The sequence below is a fragment of the Ovis canadensis genome, chromosome 15 (assembly GCF_042477335.2).
Source record: "Ovis canadensis isolate MfBH-ARS-UI-01 breed Bighorn chromosome 15, ARS-UI_OviCan_v2, whole genome shotgun sequence".
Taxonomy (NCBI): Eukaryota; Metazoa; Chordata; class Mammalia; order Artiodactyla; family Bovidae; genus Ovis; species Ovis canadensis.
The window spans coordinates 60,915,461-60,940,946 of record NC_091259.1 but is presented as its reverse complement, the minus strand read 5'-3'; the positions used below and the strand labels follow the sequence as shown (position 1 = coordinate 60,940,946).

The following is a 25,486-nucleotide window of genomic DNA, read 5'->3' as shown; positions in this document are numbered from 1 at the left end:
CAGTTTTCATTGTTGCATCCAAGGCTCTTAATAGTCCTGTCTGGAGACAGGAGTACAAAAAAGTTCACATCCCATACCTGGCCAAAACTTGAGAACTGGGTTTTGAACAAAGCAATATGTATTTAGCCACAAATTCCCAATGAACTCTCATAAAGGTATTTTTGATGCTTTTCTTTTGGGGTAGCAGGAGGAGAAAACTAGCACTGATGCTTCTGTCCTCAAATTTAAAATGAAAATGAATTTAAAAATTCAATAGTAAATACATAAATTACCACTAACAGTCAAACCAAGAGACCTGAAATTCATGACTAGAAGACTGAAAGCAAAAACAAATAAAACAAGACTAAAGTCCAGAATTCACAGGCTCACGAGAAAGTTGGCACTGCAAAGACAAAAATCTCCTGTGTAAGGAATTTTACTCCCCAAGCATATGCACAGCGAAAATCGCAGAGGCCTTTTCAGATGAGTGAGGTAGGGAACCCGAGAGGCTCAAGATTGATGAGATGTCTTCACTAGTTTTAACAACCACACTGTTTGGAAAAGTTGATTCTTCATAGTCAATTAAACCTTTTTAAGACAAAAATGTGAACCAGAAAAGGAAAATCAAGAAACGGAAAAAATACTTCTCTACAAGAGCTGAGGTGTGGCAGGTGCCACAGGAAAAAAGAAATGACACTTAAGGGCCATCTCACTAACAACAGGTTGAAGAGCCTAAACCCACAAGTCTTCACAAACACAAAAGGTAGTACCAGGATTTGAACATTTCATCGGGACTCAAGTGATGACTCAAAGCCCGAATACTATTTTCCCTCTAGATCTCTGTAAAAGGTACATGCTTTTATCTAACATGACTTACAAAACAGGAAACACACAGGAAGTGATATGAAAGTCATACCCCTCTAAAGAACAAATGGGACAAAATACGAAGAGGACTCCTGACACTCTCTTCAGGGTGTCATCTGCAGGAGCCTCTTTTCCACAGTTCAAATGTATAAAATAAACGTTCTAAACAACCCCACCTGTTTCTCAGTGTCTTTGATAATACTTTTATCCGAGATCTTGAGTGTACCAACCAAACAGGAAGCAGGTACTCTGTAGTTGCAGCGTTCCCCGTACTCAGCCACTCAGTGTGGGCCACAACCAAGCAGCCAGCATCACATGGGCATGAGGCGCCCTGCTCTGTGAGGGATTAAGGTGCTCTCTACGGTCATAACTCTATCCCTGGAGCCAAAATTTTTTCTTACCCATGCAGCCCTCCTCATCTGTAAAGGTTTTAGATTTCAGCACACGTTTTCGTTTTCTTTTGTTTTCTCCATCGGAGCCCTAAAGGGTCACAGGAAGATCAGAGAATACAACGTTAAACTAACCAGTCAAGCTGTAGAGAAGAATAACAAAAACTTTTTTATCTTTTAACAATCACCCTCCAATATTTTATGAGGATAACAAGTTACACAAGGCATCTACAAATTTCCCTTTAGGGGACCAGCTCAACCACAGACAAGTTATGCTTATTGATACCTCATTGTGAGAAGAGAAGCAGCATGTTGAGCAAAGAATTGTGTTCATTCAGTCAACAAACTTTTGTTGGAGAGTAGGCACCATGGTTAAAAAGACCAATAGGACAATGGCCTTAGTTGGAGGAGAGAGACAAGGAAAACAGACCACTGTGATAAGGGCTTTAATGGAAGGCCACAGCAGATACTAGAAGCGCCCAGAGAAGCCCTCTAGACTGCAGGTCTCCAAGGCATCCACCCTTGCTGTGGATACCTGCTAGTTCAGCCTCGACACTGCAGCATTACAACTGTCTAACTTAGTATCAAAAAGATTTTACTTATACCAACTTCTTTTTCTCTCCACTGGTCTTTCACTCCGTTTTCTTTTAAGCTAATGAGGAATTTAGTGCAAAATTTAAATGACAGTCAATGAATTAAGGAAAACTAATAACCACCCTTATGGCAGAAAGTGAAGAGGAACTCAAAAGCCTCTTGATGAAAGTGAAAGAGGAGAGTGAAAAAGATGGCCTAAAGCTCAACATTCAGAAAACGAAGATCATGGCATCCGGTCCCATCACTTCATGGGAAATAGATAGGGAAACAGTGGAAACAGTGTCAGACTTTATTTTTTTGGGTTCCAAAATCACTGCAGATGGTGACTGCAGCCATGAAATTAAAAGACGCTTACTGCTTGGAAGGAAAGTTATGACCAACCTAGACAGCATATTAAAAAGCAGAGACATTACTTTGCTGACAAAGGTCCATCTAGTCAAGACTATGGTTTTTCCAATAGTCATGTATGGATGTGAGAGTTGGACTGTGAAGAAAGCTGAGCGCCGAAGAATTGATGCTTTTGAACTGTGGTGTTGAAGAAGACTCTTGAGAGTCCCATGGACTGCAAGGAGATCCAACCAGTCCATTCTATAGGAGATCAGTCCTGGGTGTTCTTTGGAAGGAATGATGCTAAAGCTGAAACTCCAGTACTTTGGCCACCTCATGCGATGAGGTGACTCATCGGAAAAGATTCTGATGCTGAGAGGGATTGGGGGCAGGAGGAGAAGGGGACGACAGAGGATGAGATGGCTGGATGGCATCACTGACTCGATGGATGTGAGTCTGAGTGAACTCTGGGAGTTGGTGATGGACAGGGAGGCCTGGCGTGCTGCAATTCATGGGGTCGCAATGAGTCGGACACGACTGAGCGACTGAACTGAACTGAATAATCATAAACATTATTTATACTCAAAGATGCAGACAAGACCCAGCTGAAGATTACTGAAAACTGTATTCCCCCATCTGCAGCCCTTTCCTAGAAGAGCAACAAACACGCATAAGTTGTTTGTTCTACTCTTTCACAAACTCTGCTACACTTAACTGTGCACAACGCCAACAGAAGCTGGACAGCACAGCTGCTCTGAAACTGGAAGTCATGAAACACTAAAGAGCCCCCAGGATTGACCTCGGCTACATTCCTGAGATGGTGCCCTATGGCTAAACTTGCCCCACCTGTGAGAAGAGAGGGAATGCCCATCCTGTACCACCTACAGGAGAGCAGGATGAGACACGAGCCAGCTACTGCCACATGTGAAGCGCAGAGGAGAGAACTAATGCAGCAGAGTGGCTTCATCTTTGGGCGATAAAGGACACATCCCAGTAAAGTTTTACCTTGACAGGAGGAGGCTCCGGCTCAGTCTTCAGCACTGGTTCAGGAGAAGGAGAAGGAGGAGGTGGGGATGGTGACTCAGCTTCATAAGCTCCAGGAGAGTCTGGTATGACTGAAATAAGGGAACAAGCTTAGATAAGAGAACTACGGCAGCGTCTGGTACAACGCCCTCTCCACTGGCTCTCTACACTCCCATGTCCAGCAAAGGGTATTTTGCAAGCAGTAATTCATGACAATGAAGGATTCTACAGTTATATATCTATTTATTAATATATAGATAACTAGACAGATATCTTTAAAATACGCATTTTATCAATTTTCATACAAAGAGAATCAAAGAATCAAAAATTTTTAGAGCTGACATTGTAAAGCAATTATAATCCAATTAAAAAAATTATTAGAGCTGGAATGTACCTTAGAGATCATCTTAGCTAGCTTCTAACTTTATAGATAAGTCAGGGTATGCAGTTGTTTTAAAAATATCCACTGGTTATCTACCATGTGTCATCTATTTCACTGACATTACTTCACTTTCTCCTCACAACAAAACTAAGAGACAAATACTATCATTCATACATTAGAGTTGGGTAAACAGAGGTTGTGAGAGGTTGATTAGCTTGCCAGGAGCACAGAGCTTGCAACTGGGGCAGGAGGTTTTAAACTCCCCAGTCAGTCTGATTCCACAGCCTGACTATTTCAACTATCCCATGCTGCCTACCACTCAGGGACAGACATTTTCTTAAGATGAAGTGGAGAGAGTCCTCAGATTATACCAAGTGTGAGCACCTTTCAACTGAAGAGCTACAACTCCATTACAGCTACATTTGAAACACACCAAAGCATTTATCATTCCTTATGCTTATGTCACTAAAAGCATACTGAAGGAGAACACTTGGGTTAATAATAAGTTAATAATAAGTTAAGGCAGACCAATATGGATCCTAGCATATGAATGTGGGGAAGTTTTTTAAAAATCTCTTTGAATTTCTGTTGTATGCAATAAATAATAGTAACAATGATTTTGTGACTGTGATTTAAGGATTATTTGCAATCACCTGAAATGTCTGTAAGACTTAAATTTTCCAGCTGACATTGAATAGCATAAACCATGGGGTTGTGGAATTATCTTTGAAACAATGATCACAATTATAGCTCTAACAACGAAGACTTACTCATTAATATGATCAGCAGGAAAAGAATATTTTAAGGAGAGAAATAGCACTATGGAAGTGGTACCACCTGAAAGAGAGCACCACCAGAGGGATCCCATCAGTTTTGAACAGTTCCAGAAACTGTAGTCTTAGTTTAAGGCCCATGAGAAGGGAAGTGAAAATCCTCAGCTGACCCATTGCTTAATCACCGCAAAGAAACTGCTGGTCAAGAGACTGGGGAGCTGCTTAGCCTCACCTGCTCCCTGAATCTCCTGGCTGTATTCAAATTCTTAGCACAAGTCTTGGATCTGAAATTCTCCCAACTCATTAGGTCAGTGTTAAAAATTATGACAGTGGAGAGTTCAAGGCCAAATGACCTAAAGAGGTGAAGCAGAACAACAGCCAGAAAGAAACAATAAATTACACACTTCAAGTATGAAATGGGCCCCCAAACTTTATAAACTGTAGGAAACAGAAACATAAAAGCAAAGTGGTCCAGCTACTAACCAGCACTGGGAGGCTAGAACATGACAGGAGCCTGAGAAAGAAAAAGTCCAGACAAACCACCAGAACCAAGCACCCATCCTCCTGAAGGTATAGCTATTAAGAAAGCTGTGAAGCAATGAGTTACAGTGGTAGGAGAGAAGTTTATGCAGTGAGGACGCCAAAGAAAAGGAATTTTGAGTACTCAGTCATAAATTTATGAGCTCTCATTCTGTTTCCAGTTCTGCAACCACTTGACTTAACCAAGGAAAACACATAATCCCAGTGGCACCCTCTAAGACCCCTCTCACTGCACGTATGGAGCTGTTTAGAGTCCCCCTTCAGACTCTAGGCTCCATACAGGCAGAGGCACCACCATTTCCCTAGCGCTGAATATACAGTAACATTTTTAATAAAAGAATCATTTTCTGAACTATAATTGGGATGAGGAGCTTCTAAGTCAAGGAAGATGCAGCATATGCTTCCCTCTCCCTTCCACACAACCTCACTGAGAAACCTAACAATAATAAAGGAAAGAAATGTAACCCCCTCATAATAGGGAAGAGAACATCACAGGAGCCAAGAACTCTTAAGGAATAAGAAATTTCAACAAACCCTTGGAAGATGGAAGGCAGATGGGAAAAAGTTGACAAGAGAAGCATCAGTCAATTAGGTGAGCCTGATAGGAGAGGTTACTAATATATAAAACTTGTACTTTAACTGATTTTTGAAATTGTATATATGTATTACTTAGTTTAAATTTTTAAAAAAAATTACAATATTTTAAGAAAGGATAGGGAAAACAACTAGAATTTTCTGGGCTTACAAATATTAATCATTCATTTTTATAATAACCCCACAAAAATCACTATTACTATTTGTTTTATACAACCAAGGTTCAAAGAGGTTAAAAAAAAAAAAACTTGCCCACTTTCATATGTTAGAATCCATGTCAGTCTGCCTTAGTCTTTATTACCAAGATGACCATACTCCTTCAACATATTTTTAGTGACATAAGCTATGGAATGATGGATGCATTGGTGTGTTTTAAATATATTTGTAACTGATTTTGCAGCTCTTCAGATGAAAGGTACTCAAGTAGTGAAATATCACTTATCCCAGGAAAGCACCCTTCACTGGGGCAGAATAAGAACTGTGGTAAAGATAATTGCAGGGATCTAGCAATGTAACCACTGTTTACCAGTTTTCTGGAAGAGATGGGTAATTAGAATTCCTGGAAACCATTCATAGCTTCCTAGGAAATTTTTTAAACTACTTATCTTAACCTTCAAAAAAGGGCTGGGGGTGGGTCATTTGCTTACCATTCTCTATAAACAATTTGCAAGGACTGAAAACGGTAGCCAAGACTGAAACATACCAGTTAAAACTACTTTTTCCTAGCAATACAGATATTACTCTTCATGTTATTTCTTTCTGGGTCTGGCCTTTCTTTACTTTAGAAAGAGAGTATACAGAACTGCTAACGGTGCTTATGATTCTGCCAGGGAGAAAGAGAAAGAATACTTTCTTGGGTATATAGTTAAGAATATGAAGTTGAAGGGAGTTTTCTGAGACAAGGTACTTTCAAGTATATTATTACCATTAAATGCTTACTGAATTTCAACAGGAAAAGTGGGGTGAATATTAAGAAAACTGATTATATGTTAAGCATTGCCCTGGCACTTTTCAAACAGCATTTTGTTTGATGTTCATAAAAGGCCTATCTTATGTGATAACATCCTATCTTAGAGAAGAGAAAACAAGGAACTGAAGAAGTAACCTGCCTAAAGTCAGTCACTAGTGGAGGTAAGATTTTAAACCCAGGTCTGTCTGACTCCAAAGTCTCTGCCATTTGCTCCACTTCTGTCGCTAACTTCTAGCTGAAGATAGCCTACTGAACTGACAGCACATACTCAGCATAGCAGGAATAAAGCAATAGTAGGTTAGAGACTGTATGAAGGTTTAAAGTAAAATCCCATTGGCTCTGAGACAAAGAAGAAATTTAGGAATAAAATGGCAATAGTTTATAAATTTAGTCAGATGCCAAAAATTATCTTTCCCAGATAAAAAAATCTGAGAGCCTCTGCTCTATATCATGTTATTATAGGCTGTCCACCTCTTTCACATTTCTTCTCCCTTCCAGACTAAATAACCCTACTCTTATTTCTAGTCACTTAAGAGTATCATTTTTGTGAGCTAAGGATCAGAACTACAGAGAGTATTTCAGAAGTATGTAAAGAGTGTTCAATCAATCACAGTATTACAGCTGACTTCTTCACTAATACTAGTTTATTTTTAAACTAGTATTAGTATTTATTTTTAAACTAGTATTAGTTTTAAGTAAACTAGTATCTAGTTTATTTTTTAATGTATATTAAGGCTAATGATTTCAAAGACTTATCCAGAATCTTCCTCAAGTTCTTTTCCTGGTTGGAATTAGGGATGACTGTTCTAGTTAGCACACCTTCCTAAGTTACCTCCTAAGTTATTTTCCTGTGTATCTGCAGAGTTGCCTCTATTTCTTCAACTCAACCAATCCAAATGTTTCTTGATGGCTGTTTCATCTACACACTTCTAAGTCTTCCTGCTGTGGTCTTGGTTAAAGCATTTTGATAAATGGCATGGAATGAGGACTCAGCATCCCACTGGGATGCTTACAATACCATATTCCTATGTTTCACAGTCAACGAAAACCCTGAGTCCAGGGAGGAGTCAAAGGTACAGCTCTGCCATAGACACAGTCAACCTGCTTGTACAGTTTCTTAGGTCTGTTCATTTTTTTTGTGTGACTGTCATCTATAATTTGTTTTTCAACTCACTCGAGTTAATACCCCCTCAGTTTGGGTTGCCTGTTACCACTTTTAGTGCTTCTTACAGTAGGTTCTGGTAACACTGGAGTTTAAGAAGTTTAGCTTTGCCCTTCAACAGCATAGCAGGTTTCTTTTTTTGCATTCATTTCTCTTTAATCTCTTAAAGAATCTCTCAGTTTGTTTGCTTTCGTCTACCTTTGTATGATGCTGAATCCCTTTGGATGAGAGCTCTGGCCATTTCCTAAAATGCTTTATATGCCATGAATTCATGGAGAATCAATCATAGCACCTCAAGCTTTTCACCACCAGTTCTCAGAGCAGGCTTTTCAGAGTTGAAGTCATATGGCATATCAGTCCAACCCAGGAATCTTTCTCTTTGGGCTTTAAAAAAAAAAAATTGACTTGGCTGTTCTGGGTCTTAGTTGCAGCACTAAGGGATCTTCATTGCCACGTGCATGAAGAATCTTAGTTGCATGTAGGATCTAGTTCCCTGACCAGGAATTGAACCTGGGCCCCATGCACTGGGAATGCAGTCTTAACCACTGGACCATCAGATAAGTCGCTCCTTTTTCTATGTATTTTCATTTACACAATTTGGGATGAATACTTGAATTGGCTCTTAGACTACTTGATATTCTCTTAAAAGGCACAATAATTTTCCAGGCGAGATTCTTGCCCTTACTCTATTCACTTATTTTACAACAGTGTCTACAACTTAAAACTAGGAGGGTCCACAGGGTCATTCCTTTTCAACAACAACAGTGCAGATTCATCTTGGTGTGGTTTTACTTATGTGGTACAAAACAGTACCATTACCCCTGATGCCTACAATCTCACTTTTTATAAGACACACATGAAGGTACCCAAAGGAAGAGCTCCATTTTATTTTTTTAAAAATAAAATATCCTTGATAATAAATATAATAATAATCCTTATTCTCCTCCTCTTTGTGTTTGCTACTTTCACAAATTACCAGAAGATTATGGTTCTTGTTAAAAGGTTAAAAGTTGGTTTTGAACAGAAATAGGTACACTGTGTCTCTCAGTGCTAGGATTACTATTGTCACTGCAACCCATAATAAGCAACTTTTTAGCTTCTTGAACTAAAGTCATCACAAGAAGAACTGACCCTTCTGTGGACCGAATATTTGTGTTCCCTCAAAATTTATATGTTGAAACCCAAATCCTCAATAGTAGCAGGAAGGGGACCTTTGGGAGATAAAACGAGGACAGGATCGTAATGAATGAGATTAGAGACACAAAGAAGATGATTTCTTGCTCTACTATGAAGAACACAGCAAGGAGGTACTCTTCTACAAATGAGGAAGAGAGCCTCTCCCAGGAACTGAATCAGCTTGTACCTTGATTTTGAACTTCTCAGCCTTCAGAACTGTAAGGAATAAAGTCCTGTGGTTTATGCCTCCCAGTCTATGGTATTCTTATAATAGCAGCCCAATTTGACTGAGACAATCCCACTAGCCAAAAATTAAATTTTTAAATTAAACTTTAAAATAAAAAAATTAGCAATGCCCACCTTCATCTTCACTGCTATCAGACTCAGGAAGTTTGATTCTCCTCCTCTTTTTCTTCACGTTTTCAGGTTCTTTCGTCTCATCATCAGATAACTCCGCTTGCTTCCTCCTGTGGCCATTAGGGAATAATTTAAGCATGTTACACAAAATAAAAATATAAGTATTCATATGCTACTCAGGGCCTTGCTTCATAATTCATGAACTTAATTCCAGAGGGTAGAAAATAGAAGTCATAAAAGACCGAAAGGATACTCTGCTCACTGACCACATACAACTAAGTCACTTCAGAATAAAAACTTTCTCTAGCTCTCTAAAGACCACTGTAAGCTACTTACCAGATTATTGAAAATTTCTCTAAATTCCTTACTTCCCCTACTTTTGATTCAGTTATTCAACAAGCATTATGAATGCAACAGTTGAATGACTGTTGATTCAGTCATTCAACAAGCATTAAATAAGCAGCTACTACTTACATAAAGACTTTTTGTTAAACACCAGATGCAAAGATCAAAAAAGTACCATTGTTCTCAAGAAGCTCTGGCAGGAAAAACAGATACAAATACCACTGACTATAAAATACAATATGATAAATTTTTCTGAACAAATAAATGTTAAGTGACATAAGTCTTATTTTAAAACTTCAAAATCTAAACAGTTTATCAGATAGAAAAGGGAGACATAATTTTAAAAAGAAAGAACAATATGAACAAAGGCACAGGTAGAAAACACTAAGGTGATTCTAACTCTAAAATCACTGTGGATAGTGACTACAGCCATGAAATTAAAAGACGCTTGCTCCTTGGAAGAAAAGCTATGACAAACCTACACAGCATATTAAAAAGCAGAGACATCACTTTGCTGATAAAGGTCCATATACAAAGCTATGGTTTTTTCCAGTAGTCACATACGGATGTGAGAGTTGGACCATAAAGAAGGCTGAGTGCCAAAGAATTGATGCTTTTGAACTGTGGTGCTGAAGGACTTTTGAGAGTCTCTTGGACTGCAAACAGATCCAACCAGTCCACCTAAAGGAAATCAACCCTGAATATTCATTGGAAGGACTGATGCTGAAGCTGAAGCTCCAATACTTTGGCCACCTGATGCAAAGAGCCAACTCACTGGAAAAGACTGATACTGGGAAAGACTGAGGGCAGGAGGAGAAGGGGGCGACAGAGAACGAGATGGTTGGATGGCATCACCAACTCAATGGACATGAATCTGAGCAAACTCCAGGGGACAGTGAAGGACAGGGAAGCCTGGTGTGCTGCAGTCCATGAGGTTGCAGAGTCAGACACCACTGAGCAACTGAACAGCAACAATGACCTAATAAAAAAACCTAAATTCATCTTGACATTATTTAGCTCTTCTATCTGGATACTCCACCACACTATTCATTCAATCAACAATAATTTATCAAGGGCCTACTGTGTGTTACAGATACAAATAAGGATAAGACATAGTTTTTACCTTCAATCATATTTCTTATATAACAAATATCAATACATTTTTTTTACCTTAAGCTAGAAAAAGAATAAACACAAAGTAGAAGGAAATAATAAAGAGCAGAAATCAATGAAACAGAAAATTTTAAACGGTAAAAGTTATTTTTCAAGAAAACTTATAAAATCAGTAAGACTTTTATCAGATTGATAAAAAGTATATATTACCAGTACCAGGAATGAAAGAAATCTGTAGCAATACCTACAGATTCTATAGATATTCAAAGAATAAGGTTATGTATATTAAGAACAATTTTAACTTAGATGAAATAAATTCTTTTAAAAACACATTCAAAACTGACCACAAAAGAATAAAGATATACTTGAATAGTTGTATTTAAAGAAATCAAATTCGTAATAAAAAATTTCCCACAAAGAAAACTCCAAGCCTAGATCCACTGGTCAATTTTATCAAATTTTTAAGAAAAAAAACAATACATATCTTACATAAACTCTTTTGGAAAACAGAGGAAGAAGAAACTCCTTTTAACTAATCACATGAAATGAGCGTAACTGTGATCCTGAAATCTGGTAAAGACATTACCAGCAAAGATAATATAACTGATTATACCCCCATAAATGTAGATGCAAAAAAAAAATTCTTAACATTAACAAATCAAATCTAGCAATATATAAAAAGGATAATACATCATGACCAAGTGGGGTTTATCTCAAGAATGCAAGGTTGGTTTAAAATTCAAGAACCAGTCGGTGTAATTCACCACATTAACAGAAACACCATACATTACCTCAATAAATGTAGGAAAAGTATCTGTCAAAATTCAACACTCATTTTATAAAACATCAAACTAGGAACAGAAAAGAGCTTCCTGAATCTGGTAAAGTTCATGTATTAAAATGCCAACTCTGCAACCCCATGGATTGTATAGTCCATGAAATTCTCCAGGCCAGAATACTGGAGTGGGTAGCCTTTCCCTTCTCCAAAGGATCTTCCCAGCCCAGGGATTGAACCCAGGTCTCCCGCAGATTCAATTGCCAGGCGGATTCTTTACCAGCTGAACCACAAGGGAAGACCATGTGTTAAAAACATATAGTTAACATCCCACTTGGTGGTGAAATACTGAATGTGATCCTGGCAATAACCATCAGTGAGTGTTGTACTCATGGTAGGAGACATTTTAATCCATCTCTATCACACGTTCTGAGGAGGTGAGGCCCACTGGACAGAGCTCTGACCCTCTGCAACTTCAGCATTTTGTTTATGTTTTCTAATAGAGTGGCTGCAACCTTGCCACAAAAGTTAAGTATTTCCGGGCCTATCAGTGCTGACAGTGTCCTTTAGATTTCTTTCAACACACCAGTTCCTACCAACTATGAGGTAGTGTCTCAAATTCCTGGATTCATTTTTAACAGCTTGTGTGCTTTTTATTTTCTTTTCTAATTACATTTTACCACTTGAAAAATAAACTCATTGATACAAAAAGAAAACAAAGAACTTTTTCTCTTAAATTTCACTTAAACCCTCATCTGGCACTCTAAGGTGAAAAGCAGACACAGAGACATATGCTCAGGCACACTTAGGCCATGTCCACAAATATAAACTGAAGTAAAGGAGAGCGGACCATCAATTTAGATCAATGGGGCCCAAAAACACTGGCTTTGGGCTCTACGTTATCCAAACTGGTTGATTCAAGTTCTGCTTCATTAGATAAGCTATGGAGCGTCTCTCTTTATTTTGGTTATACAGCTGTATCCCTAAGGCATGAAGTAGGATTTAGTACTCAACTGAAAACTGCCTGCCTGTCAATAAGCCCAAACAGACCTTTTCACCCCCAGCAGAGACACTTTTCCCTCACAAGCAACAAAATTTTCCTACCTTTTTTTTTCTTTCTGTTGCATCTTAACAGGCTCTGCTTTTTTGCTAGATTTCTTCAGGCCCACAGGGGCTGCCAGCTTTGGTTCGGTGACAGACAGTGGAGGTTGCTCCACTTTTTTTTCTTCTTTCACTTCTTGTTCTGAATCCAAATTGACTTTAAGTTTATCTATAAATAAAGTATAGCAGATGATATATAACCCCGTCGTGCAATATTAATTTATCATTCCTTTGACAGTTTACTAAGTGCCAGGTAATATATTAGGAACATGGGCTAAAGGGATGAAAAACAGTCCCCGTCCTAACAGAGCTCATGGTCTAGTCAAGAGAACATTTCTCCTTTCCAACTACCACTCAGTTGAAACTGTTTTCATTTCTGCCTCCTACTAATCCCTCATTATATCATAGCCCCCAGGCCAAATGATAGTAAAAGTAGGACTTAGAAAAAGATGAATACAAATTTATGAAGTACCAACATTCTCATTTGTTAGACGAGGAAATTAAGAGTCAGAGAGATTAAAGATGTTTCCCAAGAGTATGCAGCTTATGAATTATGACAGCAGAAAAGCATCTCCTTTTTATACTCAAAAAAATATGAAACACCTTTTTAAGCAAAGAAAGATAACAGATGACGACTTTCTAATTTGTCACCAATGCTGCAATTTTTAAAAATATATAAAACATTAAGGTGTTTGTTACTAAGACAGAATTCATATATCATAAAATTTACCCTCATAAACTGTACAATTCAGTGCTTCTTAATTCCAACACCACTATCCAATTTTAGAACATTTCATCACCTCTAAAAGAAATCCTGTACTACACACACCATCCCTTAACAACCACTAATAGACTTTCTGTCTCTATAGGTTTGCCTATTCTGAACCTTTTGTATAAACGGAATCATGTAACACGTGGCCTTTTGTGTTCAGCTTCTTCTATTTTGCCATTTTCAAGGTTCATCTATTTTGCAGCATGTATCAATACTTCATTGCTTTTTATAGCTGAAAAAATTCCATCTGTCACATACTGTTATCCATTCACAAGATGACAGACCTTAGCATGATGTTTTCATACAAGGAGGAAGCCCTCCTTATGCACTGTGTGTGTACATGTGCTCAGTCATGTCCAGCTCTGTGCAACCCCATGGACTGTAGCCCACCATGCTCCTCTGTCCATGGGATTTTCCAGGCAAGAATAATGGAATGGGTTTCCATTTCCTCCTCAAAGGGATCAAACCCGCATCTCTTGTATCTCCTGCACTGGCCTTATGCATTGGGCCTGAAATAATACAATCATGCTTTCCCAGTAACCTGAAAGTAGCAAATTTTCATTATTTTTTTTAGAATATAAGAATGTTTTCTGATAGCTTTTATAGAAAATAAAAAAACTATCACCCCAATCTATCCCCTAACTACCATTTTGACCATCACAGAAAAGCAGATTTCTGACTAATTTTGCTTGCATAGGCATGTAACAAAAATGCTTCCCACAGAATCTTTGTAAAGCATTATGCTCCAAGAAGTGTGCCATAATTACCCTTCAACTCCTGCATTCTTCCTGGTATTCTGGCCACATACCCTCAGGGAATGTGTATTTGATATGAGAAGTACCGAAATATGTGATTATTGGTTCTTTTTATTTGAAAGAATTCTCACCCAAATATATATTTTTAAATAAAGGAGATTTGCTTTCTCAAAATGTAAATATTTATAAATGGCCGTTACTACCTGGGCCCTCCTAATTCAAACTGAAGTCTAGTTCATTACTGTAAGTAATCTGCAAAAATAAGAAAGGCAAAAAATTTGTTTTTGTAGCCCCTTAGGAAACAGAATGGTCATACCAGGCAAACTGACAAAGCATCCAAGATATTAACACTACACTGTTTAACCAAGCAACTTCCCTTTTACTTTAATCACTCATTTTCAAGAACCCTATGAAACAAATATTTAACTCTCTTTCCAAGGCAGGAAGTAAAATCAGAAATAAGTAAACTATCCTTCAGATTTCAACCAAACCCAGCTCACCCGTAAAATCCACTGTTTCAGTTGGTTATGTTCATCAATACACAGGTTTATAGACTGCAAATTTATGTCAGGATGTAGGAAAACCACATAGTAGTGTGTTAGGTGGGTAAAAACTGTACAAGGTGGCCTTCACCTCAGATAAAAGGTTATTATATTAACATTCACATATTAGTCAAAGGAACCTAAGAACATGCTTACTCATAGCAGCTTTTCCAAAAAAATTGCTTATGACATTCCCCTTCCCTGGTGCCTTGGGGCCTACTGAAGATGCCTGAAAGCAAAGCAAAAGAAAACACACATGATTTTTTTTCTGTGTTTAGGCTGCTCTTCAAGAAACAGTCAAAAATGTCAATAGTGGAAGACACTGTCATGATCATAGAGCCTCTATATTATCATGCCAAAATGAGTACAGATACTAGGTATAAGAACAAAGCCAGACCACATAGTGTTTGGTATTCATTTCCAAAGCTTAGTTTCTCATAGTTTTTATAAAATTATTATCCATGAATGTGCCTAAACATTTTTTTATTGTATTTAAAAGAACTACTTACTTTGACAGAATTAAAACAGATCAGAGGCAGTATGGTACAAAACGAGGAAAAACCTCCAGAACACTACATTTGTAATCATCATAAATGGAACTGAATTCTGGTTCTACCACTTAACAGCAATACGACATCCAAATTACTTAACAAGATGATTTCTCCCTCACAGAACAGAAAATGAGGATTTAAACAAAGATTAAACTATCAGCCCAAGAATTAAACAATTTACACCAAAGTAGAAAAAACTAGAACTAAATATCAGAACCTTATATAATTAAACTACAACCACTGGAATTATTAAATGCTTTTCTAGTTACCCATTCTGAGCTGTAAACGCATTTTTATAGAAGGCTTACATTCGTTACTTCTTTAGCCTCTGTTTTGGCTTCCTTACTGGCATCTTGGGCTTTAGAAGCAGCTTTAGAAGCAAACATGCCCATGATCCCTCTGGGCTGCTGGGGACTCTGTCTGGGGACAGGTGGGCCATGACCATTGGTGGTCAACTCGTTCCCGGCTTGCGTCTCAGGTGACACCGGAGGATCTGACTGCTCAAACTTTTCAGAAGATGAGGGTTCAGCAGGAGCTCTAGGGACCGCAGCTGCACACTGGATGGCACTAAACCTGAGGACAGAAATGTTACAAACAATGGAGTATTACTCAGCCATTAAAAAGAATTCATTTGAATCAGTTCTGATGAGATGGATGAAACTGGAGCCGATTATACAGAGTGAAGTAAGCCAGAAAGAAAAACACCAATACAGTATACTAACACATATATATGGAATTTAGGAAGATGGCAATGATGACCCTGTATGCAAGACAGGGAAAGAGACACAGATGTGTATAATGGACTTTTGGACTCAGAGGGAGAGGGAGAGGGTGGGATGATTTGGGAGAATGACATTCTAACATGTATACTATCATGTGAATTGAATCGCCAGTCTATGTCTGACGCAGGTTGCAGCATGCTTGGGGCTGGTGCATGGGGATGACCCAGAAAGATGTTCTGGGGAGGGAGGTGGGAGGGGGGTTCATGTTTGGGAATGCATGTAAGAATTAAAGATTTTAAAATTTAAAAAATAAAAAACTAAAAATTAAAAAAATAAATAAATAAATAAATAAATTAATTAACTGTCAATATCAAACCTTATTTTCAAACTCTTGCCTCTTCTACACAATACTTTCTAACCCTAATACTATAAAATTAGGAAATTGTAAAACTAAAATGGATTTTAGAAATAAGTTTGTGCAACAAGTATTTGCACACTTGAGAAAGGTGAGTGAAGTCCTAGATTATACATCTTGTTGGTAATAAAACTAAGACTGAAAACAGGTGTCTTCTACCAAATTGTACAGGTATTTTTGCTTTTATGAAAAAGCATCCTAATTCAAAATAGTAAGAATATACCAAACAATAAGAAAATATTAGTAATTTCACCAACTTTGGTAAACCAAATGGTTTATTTTTCAAGACCCTCCACCTTATAGGGCTAGATATACCATAAATATTGACTGACTCAAAATTAAAGCTTTAAATATTAACAAATTTCCTGGCAACTCTCCTGACCAGAATAGATCATGGTTTAGAACACGGAATAACCTGGGAACAGAGCCACTAGCTCCTGTAACCTGTGGTCCTTTATAGTCATTTGTTAATAATTTATAATAATCTCAACTAATAGCACCAGAGAAGTATGCCCATAGCCAAGTGAAAACTTTGGCACAATTTGCATGCCATATTAAAGGGAACATTCATCTCCTCCTCTGTCATCATTGTAGATGTGCCTGTTTCACAAAAGTCCATAATATAGTGTTCTATGTTGTGAATGGGTAACTCATCCATCCTTCTCAAATGGTTGTACTTAAAGCAAAGTTTTCCAACATTTCCTGACAAAGAACAACATTTTATTTCCCTCAGTCTTTTGCTTACTGAGGATAGGTGAGAGCTCCTTGAGGGTGAGTGTATTATTCATCTTTTGTATTTCAGGTACCTAGTACAAGACCTGGCACATACAAACACAGATTCAAAGACAGATTATTTAAGACAGTGAAAGTGAATCTTCTGGCTTCTCTCCCTTCTTTAGTGTATCATCTCAACTCGGGATGGGAGAAGATGCAGGTTGAGAAACTACGTGATGATAGCAATTACCTTAGAGATCAACCAGGCACAACTTTGAGATTAACTGGCCCAAGGGAAAAAACTTGGATAAAATCATTTAGTTTTTGAAGTAACTTTAAGGCTCAACAGCCCCCAAGCTAGAGTTCACAGCTCCAGAACCCTTCCACTTTATTACAGTCTATACAGAAAAACCTCACAAAATTTGTGCATTAACACAAATATTCAGTGCATCAGAGTTAAGAACAGACGGAAGTCATTTCCTTTCAACCACCATTCTTCCTCTCTGGCCCTGCAACGCTGCCATGTACAGGAAAGAGCAATGTTTTAGTTCACTGTCAGCATCTAAAGTTGGCCCCAAGACAACTCTTTCTCCATTTGGTCTACATTTCCACACCTTAGGGTCAGGACCAGAAACTGGCCATGAGGAAGAGACCAAGCTAGACTGGGACCATGTCTGAAGAGAGAAGAACCTGGTCAATCTAAAATTTCAGCTTTCTTCCTGTCATAGCACTTCTTAAAACACATGAAACAATGAGTCAGATCTCAGTTGACCCATAATTCTCAGGACCAAACACAAACTTCTTTATTGGAAGTAAGTTCTTCACATTTCTTTTTTATTTTTTCTTCACATTTCTACTGAGGATATTTTAAGTATTTAAGTAAAGTTTCATTAAAGTGCCTCCTACTATCACATTTCTACGTGCCATGTTTATTTTAGTGGTCTCTATGCAAATTTAATTTTGGACTTCTGTGTCACTTTTATTCTAGTTTCCTTACTTGCTAGATACAATAGAATTGATTTTTAGAGCTTGACATGCCAAAACTAGATTTTAATGCAGATTATTTTTGAAATCTAATAAATTACATAAACATATCAGGGTGTTTATGTTTTCTTATAATCCTTCTCTAAAAGACACCAGACATAAATTACTCTTTAGCAGTATAATTATATTTATCTAATAAATATTTGTATGCCCATTACATTCAAGGTTTTAAGCAGAAGAAAAAAAAAGAGTCAATGTCTACCATTAATTCACTCAACAATTATTTATTTAATAGTTACCAGGCATTGTTTTAGGGATACAGTGGTTAACTAAATAAACGATCCCTATTCTCATGGAACTTACAGAAATTATTTTTGGCAATTCTATATCCACCTGGATATAGACCCAACTGTACCAGTTAATCCACCTCTTCCAGCATTGTCAACCATTTCTTCTTTTTATGGCTCTTTACTAATAATACAAGTTCAAGGCATTCTCAACTTTAAAAATGGATACATTTCCCCCACCCCCAAGTCTCCATTCCTCTGTAGCAGGTTATCTCTTTTTCCTCTGTTTTACCATCAAATTTCCTAGAAAGTTGTCCCTATTTGCTATCTCACTTCCCTATATCCCCATCTACCCAGGTGACCAGAATCTGGCTGCTCCACTGAAACTGCTCTTACTAAGGCCATCACTTTTCAGTTCCTATTACATTCCACTTCTCAACAAGGTTTGATACTGTCAACTATTCCCTCCTCCTTGAAATTCTCTTCTTAAGTTTTTAGAACTCCATACACTCGTGATTTTCCTCTTATCTCTGGCTGCTTCCGCTTAGGTCCCTCTTTTTCTGCCCACCCCTTAAAAAATAGCTATTACTTAAATAGTGCTTACTGTGTGCTAAGCACTGTTCTAAGTGCTTTACAAGTATGTATTCACTTAATCCTCTACAACCCTGTTAGTCATTCAGTCGTGTCCAACTCTTTGTGACCCCAGGACTGTAGCCCACCAAGCTCCTCTGTCCATGAATTTCCCAGGCAAAAATACTGAAGAGGACTGCTATTTCTTTCTCCAGGGGATGTTCCCAACCCAGGGATCAAACCCAGGTCTCCTGCATTGCAGGTAGATTATTTCCTGTCTGAGCCACCAGGAAAGCCCCTACAACCTTGAGGATGATACTATTATTAGTTTCATTTCAGGAAAATGAAGTAGAAAGGTTAAATAATTTGCCCAAGGTTACACAGATAGTAACTGTGGCTACAGTTTAAATTTCTGCTCTTCTTTCATCCTATACATTCTCTCTGCATGACGGTATCTACTGCTGTAGCCCAACTAATTACCTATTTTCTCTGATTCCAAAATGTCTGTCTTTACCTCCTATTTCTCTCCTTAGCTCTAGACCCCCGTATCTATTGCACTGGGCATCTCCACTTGGACTCCCCATCCGGTACTCAAACTCAACATATCCAAACCCAATTCATTATTTTTCCCTTCTCCCAAAGCTTGCTCCTCCTCATATATTCCCATTCTTAGTGAGAGAATCATCACCTATCCAGCAATTCAAACCAGAAACATGGCCATCATCCTTAATGACATGAAGCACCCCCCATCTCCACCATAACACACTCTCTTGGTCCCTTAACACTACCAAACCATCCAGGTTTTGATGGTATGATTCTTTAACCTAGATACTTCTCCACTCCCAATACCAACTCTATACTTCAGAGACTATCATCTCTACCCTGAATCACTGCAACATTTCTCCTTCATACTGGCCCATGTACAGATTATTTCCTTCAGATCCACTTTCACCATCACAGCCAGAGTGATCCTTCTGTAATACAATTCTGATCACTTCAATCATCTGCTTCAAAATCTTCAGTGGCTTCCCTGTGCAATAAAGCCTAAACTTATCCTAGTAGTCAAAGCATAGTGTCTGACTCCTTGCATCATTATTTCCTGCCCCTCACTCTAGTTTTCAGGTATAGAAAACTACTGTGGTTCTGCATAAGCATCGTGTTTCCTCTCAGCCCTGTCCTTCCTCTCCCACTTCGGATTGGCTACTTCTACTAGGCCTTTAAGCTTCAACTTAGATGCCATGCTCTTCTACAAGCCATCTCTGTCTTCAGTCTTCACTCCACCCCAACAGAAAAGGCGGGGATCCTCCTACACACTTATCCCTATTGTAGCACTGTCACACTATACCATAACTGCCTCCCATAAGACCATCAGTTCCCCAAGCAGGCATCAGGCTACAGTCACTCTACAGTATGTGGCATGTCACACGTACTCATCAGACCTTTGCTGAATTAATTCAAATTATCTTGCTTAGTGCATGTCAAAGCAGTAGGTGTTCAATATATGTCTGAGAATCTGCTCTGAACCCTCCATACCACCTCACAAAGTAGGCATTATTATATCCAACTTAAAAATGATGAAACGAAAGCCCAAAAGAGTTTAAGTAACTTGTCCAAAGCCACTGGGCCATTAGCAATGAAGTAAAAACTCCAGCCCATGACCATTAATTTCCAAAACCACGTACATTATAGTCCACCTCCTCCCCGTGCTGTGAAGGATACAAAAGATGAATAAGATCTGATACTGGCTGTGGAAGATCAACTGATTTTGGATGGGAGGTAGAGGGATGTCAAATTAGGAATAGTTTTTTGAAGGACAACATGTCAACTGGTTCTTGAAGGGTGGACAGGAATTAGACAAGCAGAGACTGGGGTAAAGGAGTAATGAGGGGGCACAACAAACAACATTTCTGGTGGCAGTGACAGGATAAATACATGAGAAGTAGATTTATGGGGAGTCTAGTGGGGTTTGCAATATGGGTTGTGGCTATTTTTCACCTTATGATGTACTAATAAAACCAGGCATGTGTCTTACTGCAAGATAAATGAGGTTTTACTAGACTTGGCGTTCACTCTTAAGAGGCAGCCACTGTGTAAACATCTTACAAAATCAATTCGTAAAGAAGCCCACAAGGAACATTAAGGAGCTCACTTGCTGCAGTTCTGCAAGTTGCTTTTAAGGATGTCATAGTCGGTATTGAACAGAGGCCCACTGTCCTTCAGCATGGCTTTCTGGATGCTGTACACATGTACGCTGGCAGTCACCGCTAGCTTGGACTTCACTGCTACAAGTCAACAGGAAAAGCAGTCTGTTAATACACAAACTTCATAGCATGTGGGGACTTTAACAAGAAACCCTTCTGCATTAACACCATTTGTAATCGGTGGTGGTCCAAAAAAGCTCTAAAAGGCCAAACAGTCATATATACAGTATAGTATCAACTCTTCTGTCTGTGACAAGGACATTATGATGGGTAGGTGATGATGAGTCAGTTCTAAGTACAGTACTGTGAGGGTATCACTCATCCAGGGGATATTCAGTAAATATTAATGAATAACTGATGATAGTATGATGTTGTTGTTTTTTTATCCAGTCAGGGTAGAATCTTATACTCTAGCATATATACATAGCAGCTGAGGAGTAAGTAATTTCTACCTGAGAAGTCTTCGATTTTAGTTTATAAAAAGAAACTCTAAAACAATACTACTAATAATCAGGTAAGTTTTCAGAGGAAAATCACAAGAAAAAATTTTAGGCTCCATAACGGAAGGGACCATGCCTCACTTGTTCCAAGTCCCTAGTGCCTAGCATAGAGCTTGACATAGAGTAGATACTTACTATGTATCTATTGAATGAATAAATCTACCACTGTGGGAATTCAGAAAGAAAATATCGGACATTTTCACTATATTGAATAATTCAGTTAATTTATAAGAAAACACTCCAGTGGTAAGCATCTTTATATACAAAGTATGACAGTGGATTTTGTCTTGAGACATCCAAGATCACATGGCTGTTACAAAATTCGTTTGACTTGGGTATTAAAAAAATAGAACAGTAGCATTAACAGTCTTGAAGTGGGTAGACAAATTTAACTTAGAAGTTATACTATGCCTTTCTGACTTCATAAAATCACTCTTTAATTTTCTTCCTAAAAAATTGCTATGGAATACAACACAATATTTAGAGATCATTGTCTTTTTATAGTTAATGAGGTGTTCCATATGGTATTCATAAGTGTTTTACACGTCTATCATGAGTTTTGAAATTCTGTGATAAAAGTGCTTTATAAATGTTAGCAGCTACTGGCCTTAAAAATGGTAAGTTAGTGGAGTATCATATTTTAACATGTTTCAGAAACTACTAATAAAAGAATACATGGCTCTCCAGTAAAACAGCTAAATATATATGCAATGTTAATGACACTGATGCCCTAAGAGGAAAAACTTGCTAAATCGCTAAAATACTTACCTTCCAATTTATCTTCTCTCACTACTGCAACCTTGTGGCACTGTAAGGAAACAACACTTCATTAGTATTTAAAGTATTAATAGTGCAACTTGCAGTTTTAAAGTTTCCTTACCAATAATTCAATTGCATTGGGATGTAAAATTAGAAACATTAGGTTCTTCTGAAAACGTATGTTCCAGACTCATTTTTAACTTGCTTTCTTTAAAACTTCTCAATCAGGTTAAGGAAAGTGAGAGAGTATATGTAAATCAATAACAAAAACAAAAAAACCCAAATTAAAAAAAAACAGCATCTCTAACTTGCACTTTGCCAACTGCAAGGAAAAGAGGAATTTTCAGTAAGTAACATAACGAGAATTACTGTATAATCATATGGAACCAGTTAAAAATTGGATCTGTCTCATACCATACACAAAAAAAAATTCTAAATGGATCTGAGATCTAAAAGTAAAGAATTAAACCATATATGCACAAGAAGAAAATATGGGTGAATTCTTCTACAAACTAATATAACCTGAGAATAAAGAAAAGTTTCTTGACTGCAATTCAAAACCCAGAAGTAACTGAAATTATCCATAAAAACTAACAAATCATTTTTGGATAACAAAAAAACGATTTTAAGTAAAAAGACAAATGGTCAAGTGGGAAAAATATCTACAACTTACATCACAAAGGGCTAACACATAGCTTCTAAAACAGAGAAAATAATCAGATTGTAAATAACTCAAATAACTATCAATAAGGGACTGCTGAATAAACTAAGGTATATCCATCAACGTAGGATCATGTGGCTATAACGAATAATGAGAAATATTTCTGGGGTCGGCCCATTTAAAAAAAAAAGAAATATTTCTATAACTGCCAGAGTAATGCTTGGGATCACTTATAAACCTTAAACTGCCTTTAGTCATCATATTGTCAGTAAAATTATTGGTTCTGCTTTTCTAAATCTCATGTATCTAGCTAAAGCAAATACATGTTCATTTTAATGTTAGGACAACCAAAGTTTACAACATAAGAAAAAAAGAGTAATATAAAATTAAGTTTTTTAAAAATGTAACTAAATTTGAACTGAGAATATTGTTATGTCTTCATAATGCATTTTCTTTTTTAAAAAAAAAAGCATTCTTAAAAATGTCATGTTCTGCAAAATTGTACAATAAAAATTACAGAGCTTATAAGAAAAAGAGCATTAGGAGCTAATCACTCAAACTCAAAAGGAGCCCTAAAAACAATAATTGGTACCCTCAGGAGAAAACATGGCAGCTGAGACAGTTTAGTATCTCTAAACGCTGCCTTAGGGGATATTCAGTTCAGCTCAGTTACTCAGTCATGTTCAACTCTTTGCGACCCCATGAATTGCAGCACACCAGGCCTCCCTGTCCATCACCAACTCCCAGAGCCTACTCAAACTCTTGTCCATTGAGTCGGTGATGCCATCTAACCATCTCATCCTCCGTCGTTCCCTTTTCCTCCTGCCTTCAATTTTTCCCAACATCAGGGTCTTTTCAAATGAGTCAGCTCTTTGTATCAGGTGGCCAAAGTATTAAGAGTTTCAGCTTCAACATCATTCCTTCCAAAGAACACCTAGGACTGATCTCCTTTAGAATGGACTGCTTGGATCTCCTTGCAGTCCATGGAACTCTCAAGAGTCTTCTCCAACACCACAGTTCAAAAGCATCAATTCTTTGGCGCTCAGCCTTCTTTATAGTCCAACTCTCACATCCATACATGACTACTGGAAAAACCATAGCCTTGACTAGATGGACCTTTGTTGGCAAAGTAATGTCTCTGCTTTTTAATATACTGTCTAGGTTGGTCATAACTTTCCCTCCAAGGAGTAAGCATATAATTTCATGGCTGCAATCACCATCTGCAGTGATTGTGGAGCCCTCCAAAATAAAGTCTCTCACTGTTTCCACTATTTCCCCATCTATTTGCCATGAAGTGATGGGACCAGATGCCATGATCTTAGTTTTCTGAATGCTGAGCTTTAAGCCAACTTTTTCACTCTCCTCGGTAAAGCATCTGCCTGCAGTGCAGGAGACCTGGGTTCGATCCCTGGGTTGGGAAGATCCCCTGGAGAAGGAAATGGCAACCCACTCCAGTATTTTTGCCTGGAAAATTCCATGGACTGAGGAGCCTGGTAGGGGTCCATGGGGTCGCAAAGAGTCGGACACAACTGAGCGACTTCACATTCTTTCTTTTGCTTGCATCAAGAGGCTCTTTAGTTCTTCTTCACTTTCTGCCATAAGGGTGGTATCATCTGCATATCTGAGGTTATGGATATTTCTCCCGGCAATCTTGATTCCAGCTTGTGCTTCATCCACCCCAGCGTTTCTCATGATGTACTCTGCATAGAAGTTAAATAAGCAGGGTGACAATATACAGCCTTGATGCACTCCTTTTCCTGTTTGGAACCAGTCTGTTGTTCCATGCCCAGTTCTAACTGTTGCTTCCTGACCTGCATACAGGTTTCTCAAGAGGCAGGTCAGGTGGTCTGGTACTCCTATCTCTTTCAGAATGTTCCACAGTTTACTGTGATCCACATAGTCATAGGCTTTGGCATAGTCAATAAAGCAGAAATAGATGTTTTCCTGGAACTCTCTTGCTTTTTCCATGATCCAGCGGATGTTGGCAATTTGATCTCTGGTTCCTCTGCCTTTTCTAAAACAAGCTTGAACATATGGAAATTCATGGTTCATTCACGTATTGCTGAAGCCTGGCTTGGAGAATTTTGAGCATTACTTTACTAGCATGTGAGTTGAGTGCAATTGTGCCGTAGTCTGAGCATTCTTTGGCATTGCCTTTCTTTGGGATTGGAATGAAAACTGACCTTTTCCAGTCCTGTGGCCACTGCTGAGTTTTCCAAATTTGCTGACATATTGAGTACAGCACTTTCACAGCATTATCTTTTAGGATTTGAAATAGCTCAACTGGGATTCCATCACCTCTACTTACTTTGTTTGTAGTGATGCTTCCTAAGGCCCACTTGACTTCACATTCCAGGATGTCTGGCTCTAGGTGAGTGATCACACCATCGTGATTATCTTGGTCTTGAAGATCTTTTTTGTACAGTTCTTCTGTGTATTCTTGCCACCTCTTCTTAATATCTTCTGCTTCTGTCAGGTCCGTAACATTTCTGTCCGTTATTGAGCCCAACTTTGCATGAGATTTCCCTTGGTATCTCTAATTATCTTGAAGAGATCTCTAGTCTTTCCCATTCTGTTGTTTTCCTCTAT

The 25,486-nt window shown here is 38.1% G+C and overlaps 1 protein-coding gene across 3 annotated transcripts in view; it reads right to left on the bottom strand.

Annotated features, from left to right (window-relative positions):
• Window positions 1-25,486, bottom strand: part of POLD3 (DNA polymerase delta 3, accessory subunit) — a 45,115-nt gene that overhangs the window by 5,045 nt on the left and 14,584 nt on the right. For all 3 annotated transcript variants that reach the window (XR_011249170.1, XR_011249171.1, XM_069553060.1), the window contains exons 4-11: window positions 22,246-22,285; window positions 20,926-21,058; window positions 15,393-15,657; window positions 14,690-14,762; window positions 12,468-12,633; window positions 9,134-9,240; window positions 3,159-3,268; window positions 1,245-1,323 (exon numbers count right to left, since the gene is read on the bottom strand). Coding sequence is in view for 1 of the 3 variants with exons in the window: in XM_069553060.1 (XP_069409161.1) it covers window positions 1,245-1,323; window positions 3,159-3,268; window positions 9,134-9,240; window positions 12,468-12,633; window positions 14,690-14,762; window positions 15,393-15,657; window positions 20,926-21,058; window positions 22,246-22,285 (973 nt within the window). In the remaining 2 variants the exon portion in view is untranslated. The remainder of the gene's footprint in view (window positions 1-1,244; window positions 1,324-3,158; window positions 3,269-9,133; window positions 9,241-12,467; window positions 12,634-14,689; window positions 14,763-15,392; window positions 15,658-20,925; window positions 21,059-22,245; window positions 22,286-25,486) is intronic.